The sequence below is a fragment of the Sturnus vulgaris genome, chromosome 21, assembly GCF_052056855.1.
Source record: "Sturnus vulgaris isolate bStuVul1 chromosome 21, bStuVul1.hap1, whole genome shotgun sequence".
Lineage (NCBI taxonomy): Eukaryota > Metazoa > Chordata > Aves > Passeriformes > Sturnidae > Sturnus > Sturnus vulgaris.
The window spans coordinates 729259-745106 of record NC_142263.1 but is presented as its reverse complement, the minus strand read 5'-3'; the positions used below and the strand labels follow the sequence as shown (position 1 = coordinate 745106).

The following is a 15848-nucleotide window of genomic DNA, read 5'->3' as shown; positions in this document are numbered from 1 at the left end:
TTCAAATAAAGGTCAAAGTCTTTTATATAGCTTGATTACAGAGTTGAAAGTTTAGGATAAAGGCCAAATATTGTGAAATTTGTGATCTCATTGTGAGAATAGGCAGCAGGGAGGTTTGTTTAGGCAGAACTTTTCAGGGAAGTTCCTGGGTATCTGGGCTAAGTATCCTGGGTTTGTTTATTAACCACAATTGCTGCAGACTTACATTGGAAACATTGGAATGGGGGAGGAGAGAGAGACACAGCTCAGTTCTGTGTCAGGAAATACCAGATCATTTTGTGCTTTCCAGGCTCTTGTATCTCTTGTGTCTGCCTGATCTGAACCTTATCACTGTGGGGCTTTGGTGTATTAAGATGTAGAAGGAGTTCTGCACTGGTATCTCTCCAGGCAGGATATGGGTAAGGCTGGTCCTCTGATGAAGGAAAAGCTGCTTGAGGAGGAGGCTGCTATCTTTGTCAAAACATTTCTTTTTTCTTCAAATAAAGCAGTAATTTTCCTCACTGTTTCTGCTGTTCACTTCGGTACTGAAAAGCCAAACATTCTTATCTGACACTTTTTCAGGTTTTAGACCTGTTTTATTTCTGGCTCTATTTTTAATGAAAAAGTTAAGTTTCATTAGTAGCTTTGCAAAAAATTTCCACAAGGGGAGAAGAGTATTTCGATCCCCTAGAATCCTAAGGGGAATAGCAGAGGCTGTCCAGTCCTGGAGGTGCAGAGCACACTCACACCCCAGGCAGGGCAGAGAGCAGCTGTGGGCACTGCTGGCCCTGCCAGAGAGGGGCACTGCCCAAAGGAGTGACACAGTGCCATGCTGAAAGTACAGGACAGGTGACACTCTTATTTGTACCCAGAGTAACAAAAAGGGTCTGGTCTTGTTTTCCTGCAGAGAATACCAGAGGAGCTGACCCTGGATGCCTTACTAGAAATGAATGAGTCAAAGGTGAAAGAAACAATGAAGAGATGTGGAGCCAGAGATGAGGAGTGCTCCAGGCTCAACGGGGCCCTGAGCTGCCTGCGGAAGGTGACAGAGTCAGGTACAGACTGCCTTGTTCTCCCGTGCAATTGGTGTCCTGGCAGCCCTCACTGCCTTGTTCTCCCGTGCAATTGGTGTCCTGGCAGCCCAGCCCCACTGCTGCCTTGCAGACACTGTTTGGGGATGCTCTGAACCCACAGTCAGTGTGTGGCTCTGGGGTGTGCTGATCAAACCTAGCTAGAGCTATCGATTGGGTTTGGACATGAAAGCAGATAAATACACTGAAATAAATGTATGGAGAAGCCTCTCCTACTCAGTGGACTATATCCCTATTAACTCTTTCTGTTCAGAGTTGTGTCTAATGCTCCAGGTCATTCTCCATGGGTCACTACACATCCTTGACTTACTTAAATACAACCAGATTCCTTGTAGATGATGCCTTCCCCAAATATTGCCAGCTCAGAGAAAAACCTTCCCAAAGCACTTCCACAGGCACTGTGAAATCTGTTTGTACAAGAGCCTCTCCCAGCAGACTGGTACTCACATGCACCACATCTTTCTTTGTAGCAGTTTTCAATCTGTCACTGAAAGGTGATGTTTCCTGTTGCTATTATGACAGTTCATCCATTTGCAAATCATAAAGATTAGTTAGTGGAAAAAGTCAGCAAACAGCTCAGTCTCATATTTCCTTTTTCCTAATCTTTCTTGTCCCAGGCTGTCAAATATTTCCCATCCACACTATAAACCAGCCATTGCTCAGTAGTCATGGCATTCACCTCTTAGAACGAAATGGCATTTTTTAAAAACCCGGGTGTATGTCTCTCAAAAGCTCAGATCAGGCCCCGTGCTGAGTTAGGCCAGGCTGGGGCGGTGCTGAGGCTCAGGGGACATCATTGCCAGGGCAGTGGGCACACAGAGCCGGGCTCTGTGCCCTCCTGCCGGGGCCGGCACTAACACCGCTCTGTGTGACAGGAGGGGAGCCGAGGGACGATGTCCCGATGGCCCTGCCCGAGCGCCGGGACAGCTCCAGCTCGCAGCCGGACCCCGCCTGGTCCCCGTGTGCCCCGGCCAAGGGCAGCCAGCAGCAGCAGCAGCCGCGCTCCGCGCCCACGGCCCCGCCCTGCGAACCGCCGGCCCCGAGCCACGGGCCCTGTCCCCCGGCTGAGACGCTGCTGGAGCCCTTCGTGCTGCCCCTGGCCGGGGGCAGGCCCAGGACTCCGCACAGCATCACCGTCACCCCCCCGGCCACGCCGCAGCCCAAGCGCCGGCACCGCCTGAAGCCTCCGCGGACGCCGCCGCCCCCCTGCCGCAAGGTGTTCCAGCTGCTGCCCAACTTCCCCACCCTCACCAGGAGCAAGTCCCACGAGTCCCAGCTGGGAAACAGGATAGACGAAGTTCCTCCAATAAAGTAAGTTCCCTCCCAGACTGGAGCTGGGGCTCTCCCCGGCAAAGGCTGCCCTAGCTGGGCAGGAAAGTTTTGGCAATGCAGCAACCTCAGGAGCCTGTGCAAAGCCAGAGGTGTCTGTAAACCTGACAGCACGTGCTGCAGGCAGCAGCTCCTGCTCTAGCTAAGTGTGTACATGTCACAGGAATACCAGTGCTTAAAAAAATATATTTTCTTCTTTCTAGGTTCGGTAAGAGATTCTCACTGGGGTGTCTGCAGTGCCTTGCTGAGAGAGAAGAACCTGTGCTTGCCAGCTCCCTGTTGGCCATCCCTGGGCAGCCAGGGAGGTTCTCCATGGGCCCTCCTATCCCAGAGCTTCTGCTAACTGAGCAGGAGCTTGGCCTGCCACAGAACTGCAGGGTTTTACTTGGTTGCATCTGGTATTTTCTAAGATGACTCAATCAAGACAAAGGAATACCTGATGTTTCAAGGGTTATAGCCAGGGGAGTGCTTATCTGTGACCTCAGGCAGCTGGCACTGATGTCTCTTGGTACAGGAATTTCACATCTAACCATTTAGTGGCTTTGGATATGCATTCCCCAGTGTCTCTGCAATGAAGTTAAGACAGCTGTGTGCAGCTTTCTGAGGAAGCTGCAGCATGTGCTGGAATGTGGGATGTTCCCTCTGTGCTGAGGAGTCTGCTCATGTGGGTGATGGCTGGCAGGAGCAGGGCTGGGTTTCTCCAGGGCCACTGGGAGTTCTGGCCATGCTGAGGTGTGTCCCAGACACAACCTGTAACCTTGAAAGCTAATGGAGAGAGCTGAAGCAGCTTGGAAAGGGTCCAAAAGGATCCAAGTATTAAAAAAAAGTATGAAAGTCCAAATAAGGATATTATAGCACTGCATATATAGCTAATGCCCTTTAAAACAAATCTCAGGCATTGCTTTCAGAAATAGAAAGATTGTAAAATGAAAATGCCAGCAGAAATCTGAGCATTCCCTGGGGAGAGTGAGATAATTGGTGTGATAAATGAAAAAGCCATTGGAATAAATTCAAAGAGAAATGAAGGATTTTGGTGCTTCTCTCCATGTTCTGTTGGGTGGGTTGAAGTCTCTGCTGTGGGCTCTGGTGAGTCCCAGACAATCCCAAACTGGCTGATGCTCACTTGAACCCTTCAGTGAGGGTTTCACCATCTGACCATGTTAACAGCAGCTTTACAGCTGTGCTGGGATTGTCTGGATGGCCACACTAGACCAGCAGCATTCCTTGGAAAAGCCATTGCAGCCTTTGCCAAGAAGCTGAGCATCACAGATGCCTTTAGAAGCTCCCTGGACTAATGATAAAAAAGACTGTGGTGCCATCTATGGTCAAGTGAGGAGACTGGCTCTGAGCCAGCCCTGCTGCTGTGCTGACACTCGCACATTGGGCTTTGCCTCACATGTGCAGGATTTCTGTAGATTTAGGTTAGGAAATACGTCAGAATTCTGAGTATTGGAGGGTTTTGAGGCAGTTATGTGCTTTAACCACATGCTGGATTGGCATTTGGAAGTCTAGATCTCCCTTTGTGCACTTAGCAGCTAGTTAAGTGAGCCAACATGTATGTTTTTATTCTTCTGGGTCATGCTGGCCCTGTCTAGAAAATTGAGGTAATTTTCAGTGAAATAGAATATTCTGAAATCTGCTGACACTGCAGGAAAACTGGGTGATGGTATTTGTGGTAAACCAATTGGGAGTAAACCCATGAGGAATGAAGTCTGACTTTCCACTTTAAGAATGGCTTAGACCTGATCAGATGGACTTCTGTAATCTCCTAATGTAAAACATCATGATTTATCCAATCATATGGAAACAAATACAAGAGCAACTTCACAGGGGACAAAGCAGTGTGAGCTGTGCTCCTGTGACACCTCAAGGCTGGAGGTGCTGACCTGGGCAGAGACTGCTTGGTTTGTGTGCAGGGTGGTGAGCACATGTGAGCAATGCTTCCCTAAACCCTGCTCTTGTTCTCCACCAGAGCTCTCCCAGGGATCCCCCCAGACGGTACGAAGGGACTTTGGTCTGGCTGTGACCCACAGGTGAGAGCCCAGGGACTGGGGCTGGCTGTGACCCACAGGTGAGAGCCCAGGGACAGAGCCCAGCAGCCCAGGCAGGGCTGTGGTGGCACAGGATTCTGAGATGGGTGTGGAGTTGGGTCGGGTGTCTCAGTTGTCAAGTTCAGCTCCCTACAAATGTTCATTTTCCCTTGGGCAGCAGCTAACATCAGTTTCCCCCTCTTGTCTCTGTTAGGTTCTCTACCAAGTCCTGGTTATCCCAGATTTGCCAAGTGTGCCAGAAGAGCATGATGTTCGGGGTGAAGTGTAAGTACTGCAGGTGAGCACACGGGGATGGTCTCCTTCAGAGCAGCCTGGGGCTGCACTCAGCACAGCCTGCAGTGACTCCTGTCTTTGATGTGATGAACTGCTAGCAGTGGCTCTGTTTCTTCAGTCCTTCTGACCTGGCAAAGGGATGCTCAGGCACAACTCACACTCGAAGTTGGCAGCCTGACACATGAATGAGCCGAACTTGTTTCCCTGCCACAAGCTTCCTACCTCATCCTGGGGAAATCTTGTAGTGGGAGCTGGATCCCTAAATAACAGCCAGGATATTAAGTTTTGCTTTTCTTTCAGCCTTGTTAGTCCAGAGCACTGAGATTTTACTACTTCACTGTTGCTGGCTGAGAGTCAGTGAAAGTAACTATTCAAAATAAATCAGATGCTAAGATATGTGTGTGGTTTTCATTAGCCTAATGACACACATAACAGGATTCTCCATACAAATGCCTGCTGCTTTGGGGCTGAGCATTCCAGGACTCCTTCTGAGATTAGCATAAGAATTACAAATTAAGGGTAGGCTTCCTCTTTTTGGGAAAGAACAAGTTGCTATTTAACATGTAATGGTTATCTTTCAGATTAAAATGTCACAACAAATGTACTAAAGAGGCACCTGCTTGTAGACTATCCTTCCTTCCCAGTAAGTAATTTTCTACAAATTTTTGACATTTCAATGTAATTGATGGTATGGAAAGAATAAAAAGACTCATTAAAGCTGTTTTTCTCCCTCCTCCAATCTGTTTTTCAGTAACAAAAATAAGAAGAACAGAGTCTGTCCCGTCTGATATCAATAATCCAGTGGACAGACCCACAGAACCCCAGTTTGGAACTCTCCCCAAAGCACTAACTAAAAAGGTATGAAGTGGCTGAAGTGTGTCCTGAGTTCCTGGGGAGCTGCAATAGGGGGAGCTTGGATCTCACTGGTTGGAGCCAAAACAGCACCTTGAGCTTTCACTTTGCAAGACTTGGATATGTGACATTTTCCTGTAAAACAGGGTTGTGCAGAGCTCCAGGTGCTCCCTCAGAAAAGCAATGCCACCATCAAGCCTGGGAACAGCTCCCCTGTTCCAGCAGACACTGAGGGGAGCTCCTCCTTTCTCTTCATTGTTTTCTCACCAGTGACTTTCCCTGCTTTGCAGGAGCATCCACCAGCAATAAACCACCTGGACTCCAGCAGTAATCCTTCTTCTACAACCTCATCCACCCCATCTTCCCCAGCACCTTTCCAGTCTTCCAACCCTCCCAGTGCGACGCCGCCCCCAAACCCATCCCCCATGGGCCAGAGGGACGGGAGGTTCAACTTCCCAGGTAAACTCCTCTCTGCAAGGAGAGGCTGCCCAGGAATTCACAGGGACTTGTAGCTTTCTGAATACATGGCTGTGCCTTAAACAAGGTGTAAAAGTATATCTTATTATCTGATAAAATGAAAATGTCTTTCTTACAAGTTTTTAAAGGGTATCAGCAAGATACCTTTGCAGGAAACAGATTATTGAGGAATGTTTCTCCTTTTCCTTTTTGGAAAAGGGCTGAAGAAAAAGCTCTATTTTCTCCTCCTTTTCCCTTTGTGTTGTACAATGCATGCTGCCTGCAATGTGTGCTCACTAGGGGCTTTCACTCAGGAGGGAGGTGCTTGCTGTAAAAATGAGAACTGGAATGAATTACTTTATCAGACCCTTCCAAAATATAACTCAAAATCAACACTTATTTTTAAACCACTGTCAAGCATAACTGGTGGAGAGTTTACCCTTCATGCCCAATGGATTGAGAGCTCCAGTGTGCAGCTTTAACCAGAGCTGAGAGGGGCAGGAATCTCTGACAAGGGCAAAGATCTAAACAGTGAGAATAAATGTAATTCCTTTGACCTGAATTGAAGTCACATGGTGCTCAGTAGCTGCTGCATCTGGCCTTCAACACTGCTGAATTTTGCATCAGCTTCTGACCTGTGAACTCAAGTTGCTGTTTGAGCCTGCTAAAAAGGACCAGAGGCAGCTCAGTGTAAGGATTCCATTGCTGCTACTTTGCATTCAGATTCACTGAAAAAATAAAAAAGGCAGATGGTTTATGAGCTTCAGCTTCTGTGGGGGCACCTCTGCAAAGCTGAGACCTGAGAGCACATCACATCACATCACAGCTGATGTGGGGCTGCCTTGTACATTCCTGGGCTCTCCCTTTGCTCCTGCCCCTGGGGATCCAAGTGTGGTGTTTGCCCACCAGGCTGTTTGAGAGAGGTAGCACAGCTTGTGTTTGATACCTGTCATCTGTCAGGGCCCTCCCAAAATGCATGTGCTGAAATTCCCCCCAGCAGGCTGATAATCCACTAATCTGTTCCCAGCAGTGACCTGGGACTAATGCATTGAATGCACATGAGGCACTCACTGATGATCCTCTAACTTGTTTGTGTTGTTTTGTTTTTTTTTTTCTCCTGGTTTTTTTTTTGCTGTTCCTTTTTTACAAAACCCCAATTAATTAAAAAGCTGCCTACTACCTTCAGCATAGACAACAGTTTATCTTCCCAGGTGAGTTGATTGTTTTAATTCTACTAATCAACTTCTACTGCCAAAACATAACTTGTTTGTAAAACCTCTGCATGCTGCCCAAGAACAATCATTCTGCTTTAAAAAACCTGTCTAAAACATTCCAGACCTTTTCTTATCTCTGTGTGTACTCAAGGCCTCTCTCCCCTAATCTGAAGTAGTGACATGATTTATGTATTGAGATGGAACTTTGAATATTTAGCTGTAGAACATTCGTTTCCTGCTATGAGATTCTATCCACATCCATGTTCTTCCTTTCTAAAGACTCACTTTTATGGCTCTGTGCCTGGCCAAAAGGACTTTACAGATAGGTAGGGAAAATGGAAGAGGACTGGGCTCAGCCAACATGAAGGCATAGGAGAGATGAGCATAGTTTTAAATCGGTGAAAGTATAAAATTACTTGTCTGTGGTTGAGTTTATAATTCCTAAATAAGAAGCAAATAGTTGCTATTGCAATGTTTAAACTTGCAGTCTGTAGGAGATTGAAGTGTAAAAGAGGTATCATAATTGTTTCTACTTTCCCAGAAATTCCCAGTCCTGCACAAACAGCACAGCTTCCAGAAACTGCTGCAGACACTAAGTAAGTAGAATTTTAAATCCTTTCATTTGCACAGCATTTACTTGGTACTCCTCAGGTCAGCACAGAAGTGCTGTGTTATGGCCAATACCAGATGTAACAGCTGAGAATTCCCAGTGTGACTTTAGTCAGTGAGGGTGATGCTGGTATTCCCAGTTTTATAAAGCTGAATATGACACTTAACTCCAAATGGCACACTAAGGAGTCCAAGCCTTTACTTTCTAGTCCTGGTTGTGTGAAGTGTCAGATGAAACAGAAGTTGGAGTTTTGTAACTCGAAGGACACAGCACACTGAGCTGCAAGCAAACAGCTCCTCCAGGATCCCAAGTGCAGGGCATGGAAACGCTTCCAGCCTGCATTGCCAGGTGCTCCAGGGGCAGGAATGGGAGTATTTATTCCTGGAACACAGTGTAATAACAGAGCCATGCCACTGCCAAATCAATTCTGGACACTTAATTATTAAGAATCGCTTCCAAGCCTTTGTCCCTCATTTGCCAAAGCGAGCTTAGAGTCCTTCTCTTTTACATGGAGCAGGAATTGTATTTTTCTCTGACCTCTGTAACTGTCAGGATGTGTTCTGTATTGGCTTCTGCTGCTGCCCTAATGGCAGCACAGGCCCCGTTCCCCAGTGATGTTCTCACTGTTTGTGTTGCAGTGCTGCCCAGCAGCCGGGCACGGGCGGAGGCGTGCGGGAAGCACAGGTGGGTTTGCTGGTTTGCCCTGGAGTCCCTGAGCAGCCTGGGCTGCTCTGCCCCCCGGGAGGGACTCTGAGCACTCCTTTCCCTTCCCTTGTTGTGGACAGGTGGAGGAACCAGAGGCGAGCAAGTCGGAGGCCGAGGATGATGAGGATGAGGTGGAAGATCTGCCCAACCGGCGGCCGCACCTGCAGGGGATGATCTACCGCAAACCCAGCCAGACCAGCGTGTACCTGCAGGAGTGGGACATCCCCTTCGAGCAGATCCAGCTGGGGGACCCTATCGGCCAGGGCCGCTGGGGCAAGGTCTACAAGGGCAAGTGGCACGGGGAGGTGGCCATCAGGCTGCTGGAGATCGATGGCAACAACCAGGATCATCTCAAGCTCTTCAAGAAGGAGGTGATGAACTACAGGCAGACCCGGCATGAGAACGTGGTGCTGTTCATGGGGGCCTGCATGAACCCCCCTCACTTAGCAATCATTACCAGGTAAGGAAAGAGCTCCTTCTGTTGCTTCTAGATATGTATTGTAGAGCTAGCTAATACTGTTCTCACATATAAACATTTCCTGTAGCTTCTGCAAAGGAAGGACGCTGCACTCCTTTGTGAGGGACCCCAAGATCTCCCTGGACATCAACAAAACCAGGCAGATAGCACAGGAGATCATTAAGGTAAGGGCTGGTTATGCCAAGGGAGCCACTGGGTAGGGCCTCAGCCAGAGCTCAGAGCTGCACTCGGGACTGGGAGCTGCTCCCTCAGCCTCTCCCACACCTTCCTGCACCAGTCCCACAGGGGCCCTGCCCCCAGTTACAAGTAATCCTTGGCACTGGACTTGGGAAAGGAAATGTGTTAGAAAGCAGAGTGTCTTGGAAATAATAAAAACCCCAAACCATTTCCATCTCTGCTGTGTTTCCCAGGGCATGGGGTATCTCCACGCAAAGGGGATTGTACATAAGGATCTGAAATCCAAAAATGTCTTCTATGACAATGGGAAAGTTGTCATCACCGACTTTGGATTATTTGGAATTTCGGGTGTGGTTCAGGAAGGAAGGTAAGTGGACATTTCAGTGCTTGGTTCCACCTCTAGAATGACAAATGGTCAAATAGGGAAACATTTCCTGCAGTGCAGGAAGTGTCCATTGGTTTAGTACACACTCAGTTTGCATTGTGCATCTTTGCTTTGTTTTCCTTTTGAGCAGAGTTCACCCTACAGTTGCAGTAGCACAGCTAGAGGGTTTGGATTAAGACTCAGAGCACAGGACAAACAAGACCTTAAGGCCAGGGAGGAGCTGTGAGAGTCAGGCTGACACGTGCCTATTTGTTAACTTGGCTAGAAAATTAGAAACAAAACATCAGCGAAGACATTGGAGTAAATAAAGCCAAAGCCTCGGGTACAGCATAGATTTGGCCTCCACAGCGATGCTTTAGTCCTGCTTCTCTCTTTTGGACTCAGGAGGGAGAATGAACTGAAGCTGCCTCATGATTGGTTGTGCTACCTGGCCCCTGAGATTGTCCGTGAGATGGCCCCAGGGAAAGATGAAGACAAGCTGCCTTTCTCCAAAGCTGCAGATATCTATGCCTTTGGGTAAGAAAGGAACACCCAGGAATGTCATGAGGGCTTGCTAAGTGAGACTGGCTACTGGCCTGAGCCTTCCAGTCAGTGCCCCCTTCTCTCAGACTCAGGAGTCCAGCTGGCACAGTGCCAGTCTGGGGTATTTTGGCAGGGCTGACAGGTTTGTTGGCATTGCAGGACCGTGTGGTACGAGCTGCAGGCACGGGAGTGGCCGTTCAAGAGCCAGCCTGCAGAGGCCCTCATCTGGCAGATCGGCAGCGGCGAGGGAGTGAGACAGGTCCTTGCCACTGTCAGCCTGGGCAAAGAGGTCAATGTAAGTAGCTCAGCTGCAGGACTCCCTCCTACAGCTCTTTGCCAGGGAGGGGGGCTCCCAGGAGGGAGGGGGCTGCTTCAAGAGATTTACTATAACATGGGAGAGAAAGGGCAGGAAAGAGAACAGATGAGAATAAGAGACCGGGCTAAGCCTGTGCCCATAACTGTGGTGCAGAAGGGAACATCCCCAGCATGGGACACTCTTGGATTTTGACAGTGTCCTCTGTGAGCAGTATCCCAGTGCTCAGACAGTTTGTGGTCTGCACAGCTCACCCATGAACTGAGATCATGAGGCACCACTGTCCTCTGCAGGAAATCCTCTCTGCCTGCTGGGCCTTCGATGTCAGCGAGAGGCCGAGCTTCACTGTCCTCATGGAAATGCTTGAAAAGCTGCCAAAACTCAACCGCCGGCTCTCGCACCCAGGGCACTTCTGGAAGTCTGCTGAGTGAGTACCTGCTGCTGCCCACAGCACTGCTGCCATGCCATTTGCTAAGTGATCATTTCTGAGCTTTATTTGCTTTCCTGGGGCTGTCAGACCTCTGGTTCCTGGGAAATGATGTGACTAAGCCACGAGCCTCAGACAGTTAATTCCCTACTTTACCATATTCACCTCCCTGCAGCAGCTGACTGATCCCCCTGTTTGGTGTCAGAGAATATCCACAATAGCAGTGGGAAGGGCCCACAGTGACCCTAGAGTGGTCAGAACTTCCCCTATGATGGTAATGGCAGGTACTGCCTGAGGAGGGGAAGGACCCAAGAAGAGGCCCCTGTGAAGTGGTTCAGACTGGATGGGTTTGAGGCCAGACATCTGTGCCCAGTGCCCATTGACCATGTCCTTGGCTCAGTGTTCCTTTTCATCTCCTGCACTGCTCATATTTACTTTCTCTTTGTTCTGATGTTTAACCCACCCCTTCTCTTCCTATAATCCTTCACCCTCTTCCTGCAAGACCTGATCAGAACCATCCAAACTCTTGACACAGGAACTGTCGTGGCAGTTTGGTCTCTGCTGGGTGTAGGGGCTTTGGAGTTTTGGTTGAACACTTTGCCACTTCTCCTGTGCAATTTCCCCCACCTATGTACTGGATCCCTGACACACCAGTGAGGTCCAACAACTCTAAACTGCAGGAAACTTTCCCCAGACTCTGGCCTCACCCTCACACAAAGAACATGCACTGAGTTCCCCCACCTCACTCAGATCCTCTCACACACTGCACTAACCCCTGCTGCAGCCTGCTCCAAGCTGTACAGTGTGTAGTTCTCAAGGGCTTGCTTTAAATAACTGAAAACTAACTCTCATGGTCTTTTTCCCTTCCCTCCCATATTTCTTTGTAGGTTGTAGCTACTGGTGCAATAACGGGCTCCACCTTGCATGCTTCCATGTGTCGTATCCTAACCGGCAACTTGGACAATCACCTTCCATTAAAAAAGCAAAAACAAACCACGAAATTAACCCATGGACATAATCAACACTTTATCCGAGTTCTTCTCTCTGCCTTTTGCTTGGTGTGGGCTGTAGCTTCAATAACCACTCCTGTCTGCGAGACCTTCCTGGCTAACACCGGCTCCTCTGCCCCGGAGGCTGCAGCAGCTGGGACCCCTCCTGGAGGGCACAGGGACCTGCTCTGACTGACCAGGTGCACACCACAGCCAGGGCCACAGGGTGTCCTGCCTGCAGCTCTGGGCTGGCCCCAAACTGCTGCCCCTCGTGTCCTGTGAGGCCCCCGGGCCCCCCTGGGGCCGTGTCCTCTGTGACTGCCGGTGACAGGGACATTGTCACAGCACTTGCACTGCAAACAGCAGGAGCTGAGGTCAGACCAGTTCTCCCTCAGGCCCAGAGACAGCGCTGGAGTCAGGGTCAGTTCTTGAGTGGAAAGAAGGACGGTCCTTGCTCCACTTGGAGCAGCTGAGGGTCCTTTGCCCACTGAGAACCAGGCTGGGGCAGTGTCCAGAGCAGGCCCACGTGGCTGAGCTGGGATCAGCTACAAAGGCCAGTAAAAGAGGAGGAAGGCAAGAGCACCCTTCAGCTCCAGTGCTTGGAATGTTGCAGTTTGCTTCTGTTTACATCCCTGGGCAGCAGAACGACTCAGTGTAGGGCCTTGGCAGAGTCACAGCTACCACAGCAAACATGTGCTTCTAGAAAAGCTCTTTTCTCACTGTTTGGAGGGGAGAGGACAGGGACAGAGAAGAACACACACCAAGAGGGTTTCTGCTGTCTGAGGACAAGCTCCCACGTCCAGTCCCTGAGCCTCCTCAGGAAAGCTCTGAGCTGAAAGTGCTTCTGGCACTGCCAGCAGTGTGAAAGCAAGGGAAGAGACACCTTTATGTGTTTGTAGAGCCTGGGGAGGAGCAAATGGGTTTGGGTTTGTTCCATTGGGGTTTCTTAACCCTTCATGTACCTTGTCAAAACTCCCCTTTCTCTTACAAAGAAAATCCTGTCAGTCTTTCCTTCCCTTCTACTTAAAGGGAAACAAGCACCCACTGAAAACTCATGTCAGGCTTCTACCCATGGTAGAGACCTGGGAAAACTTCCTGCCCTTCCCCCTTGGGCAAGGCAGATTGTGCAGTTGGTTTCCACTGATGAGATTTCCATTAATAACTTCATGTGCTTGCTACTGAATTACCTGAGCATCTCTTGGGTGATCTGAAGTGATGTGAGAGCAGAACCAAACTCATTTCAGCTCCTTGGATAGGGCAGTAGCTTTGTAAGATGAATCCTCAGTAACTGTTTCCCCCTCCCTTCTCCCCTCCCTCCCCACTCTTTGCAGCATTAACAGTAGCAAAGTTGTCCTGCGTTTTGAAAGATTTGGCTTGGGAATCCTGGAACCGAGTAACCCAAAGCTGTAGCCCGGTGTCATTGTGCCCATGGTGGCTGCCTGCTCCCACACAGCACCAGAAACCAGAAACCCTCCCTGGCTCCTCCACGCCGAGCCTGGTGCAGCCCCACTGAAGACCATCAGCTCAGCCCCGTGTCCTGCCTGAGCACCAGCAGTTATTTAAACAATGTTTACATGATACTTTTGTGTGAACTATATTTTTTTAAGCATAATAAACAGTGAATCAAGTTGAACTACAGCCATTCTCAAATAGCACTGAAAAAGAGAAGAGCTGTTTCCGGTTCCTCCTGGTGTCCGTGGTCAGGAGGAGCCCCTCTCTGCCTGCAGGCAGGGTCCCCCGGGCACTGCCCCACTGTGACGTGGCTCGTGTGAGGTGTTGGTCAGGTCTCTCCTGAAGGTAGAGCCCAGCCTGCTGCACTGGGACTTGCCCAAACCACTCCTTGTTTCAGCAGAGCTGCTGCAGGTGAGTGTCTGGCCATGGGGGCTGGCTCTAGGTAATGACTCAAGTGCTCTTCTCCACAGAACTCACACTAAAACCTGCTCCTTCTCATACAGTCCCAGAGGAATTAAGAATTGCTGGCCTTAAAAAATAAACTCATGACTTGTCACTGCTCTGCACAGGGACCAAATTGATTTTTTGAAGTTCAGGCACAATTTCAAGTGCAGGGAGAGGCAAGAGAGACAGGACAAGGGAAAAGCTGTCCCTAAATAATGCATTAACTAAAGCCTTGATGCACAGAGCTCCAGAGCCCCTGCACACACACCCAGAGCGTTGCCACTGCCTACAGTTGAGCTTGCAAGTTCTTTGTTTGACAAACACAGGACTAAAGCAAATGCTTTGAGGGAGAAAACCTTTAAGAGGGGCAGAAGTCTTGTAACCAAGAAGGCAATATCTGGGCCTGGAAGCTCTGCCTGACTCCAACAGCCCAAACTTGTCTCAGAGGTTAGTTTTAAAACCAAAGCCCAGCCTCCCCTCCAGTGCAGTGTGGGGGTTATGGAGGTGACAGATGTATCATCCCTCTTGCAAATCAATTGCAGGCCCTGTTACCAGAGGCTGCCCTTTCCCCACCTGGGCTCGGGGGATCCTCTGTGAGCAGGAAAAGCACCAGGCCTCAGTTTGGCTGCCTTGTGTGAGGAGCTGAGTGGGACAAACCTGAGTTCTGTTGAGCAGAGAGCCTCAGTCCTGTGTGCAAGTCAGTTGTAGCCTCTTACAAGTGTTGGCAAAGACTCTTTAAATGTGTCTCAGATCTAAAAGAGAAATGGGTTTGGCATGGGCAGGCACTGCAGTGCTGTCCTGATCCCTGTCCCCCTCGGGCCCTGCTGCTCTCACTAACGGGGTGGCAGCAGCCTGAGGCAGAAGTTGCTTTCCCCGAGTGCTGGTTAATTAAGAGCAGCACAACACAAACGCAAAGCAGGGAAAAGGTGCTGCCCCTCGGCTGGAACCGTGCGTGGGCTCCTGCCTTAGGGAGGGCAGGGCCGGAGCTGTGCTGGATGCAGACTGGCCACGCTCAGTCCGTGTCCAGGGCAGCAGCAGCCTCGGGTGCTCCTCACTCAGTTTTTGGGTGCACAGAGCAGGCCCGAGAGCTGGGACACCCCGAAGGTTCTGTGTGGGGTCAGTGGCCCGGCTGTGGCGAGCACAGAGTGACCCTGGGTCACCCCGGGCAGGGCAGGCGCTGTGTGTGCAGCCCTTTGTGTCCTGCCGTGCCCCAGGCCAGGGTGGGATGTGCCCCTCTGGAACAGCCCCCGCTCCAGTCCTGGCGCAGGGATTGTTCACAGCTTCCCTTAGCGGGGACACGGGGATCCATCCTGACCTGGGGGGACACCCAGAAACTGCCCTGGAACACAAAGCTCATCCTGTGCCCCAGCGCAGCCGGAGGAGAGACCGGCATTGTCTGGGGGTTGTTTTTGTTGTGGTCAGCCCGGGGGGCTCTGGGGCCGCTCGGAGCTGCCCCAGCCCCGCACACCAAGCCACAGTCCCTGGGTTGTGTTTGTGTCACAGTCCCGCCCGCGCTGTCCCGGTGGAGCTGTCAATGTGACAATGCCGTGCAATGCTGCTACAGGAGCCACATGTCAGTAGTGAATGTAAATGGTTGTAACATGGTGAACATGGACACGTTTTCTTTTCAAATGTGATGTAAACTTTGTACAGTACAAATTTTTTTTTATATTTTCTATGAACTGAGTGTCTTCCAGAATTGCTATTAAATTAATTACAAATTGTTAGAATTAACAACAGTTTCTGTATTAGTTTATGCAACCAGGAAAAAAAAAAAGAGTGCACTCTACGCTACTGGAATTCTGGATATGTAGGAATCTTTTCAGTGAATAAATCTTTGGTCTGGGTAAAGCAAGTGTTGCCGAGTCCTGGTTTGACCTTCCCAGCTGAGCCAGAGCAGAGCAGACTCCCACAGACACCCCCCAGCACAGCAGCTCCTGCACCCCTGTGCTCCCTGCCCTCCCCTGAGCGACACCAGGTCATCTCCCTGCACAAGTCCACTGCAAACACCAAATTACCCTCCCAGATGCAATGAGTCACATTATTAAATAGGTAATGAAGCCACCACGGAGTTTTCTCGACGCACGGAGCTCTTTAAGGA

At 49.9% G+C, this 15848-nt stretch overlaps 1 protein-coding gene across 1 annotated transcript in view; it reads left to right on the top strand.

Moving 5' to 3' along the window:
• KSR1 (kinase suppressor of ras 1) overlaps window positions 1–15598 on the top strand; it is a 49982-nt gene extending 34384 nt beyond the window's left edge. The window contains exons 3-20 of the mRNA XM_014881146.2: window positions 887–1034; window positions 1946–2381; window positions 2603–2607; window positions 4372–4432; window positions 4644–4727; window positions 5305–5366; window positions 5475–5581; window positions 5866–6034; window positions 7201–7242; window positions 7787–7841; window positions 8494–8539; window positions 8641–9020; window positions 9106–9202; window positions 9449–9582; window positions 9985–10116; window positions 10282–10417; window positions 10729–10862; window positions 13183–15598. Of these exons, the coding sequence (XP_014736632.2) occupies window positions 887–1034; window positions 1946–2381; window positions 2603–2607; window positions 4372–4432; window positions 4644–4727; window positions 5305–5366; window positions 5475–5581; window positions 5866–6034; window positions 7201–7242; window positions 7787–7841; window positions 8494–8539; window positions 8641–9020; window positions 9106–9202; window positions 9449–9582; window positions 9985–10116; window positions 10282–10417; window positions 10729–10862; window positions 13183–13261 (2307 nt within the window). The 3' untranslated portion in view covers window positions 13262–15598. The remainder of the gene's footprint in view (window positions 1–886; window positions 1035–1945; window positions 2382–2602; window positions 2608–4371; window positions 4433–4643; window positions 4728–5304; window positions 5367–5474; window positions 5582–5865; window positions 6035–7200; window positions 7243–7786; window positions 7842–8493; window positions 8540–8640; window positions 9021–9105; window positions 9203–9448; window positions 9583–9984; window positions 10117–10281; window positions 10418–10728; window positions 10863–13182) is intronic.
• The last annotated feature ends 250 nt before the right edge of the window (window positions 15599–15848 follow it).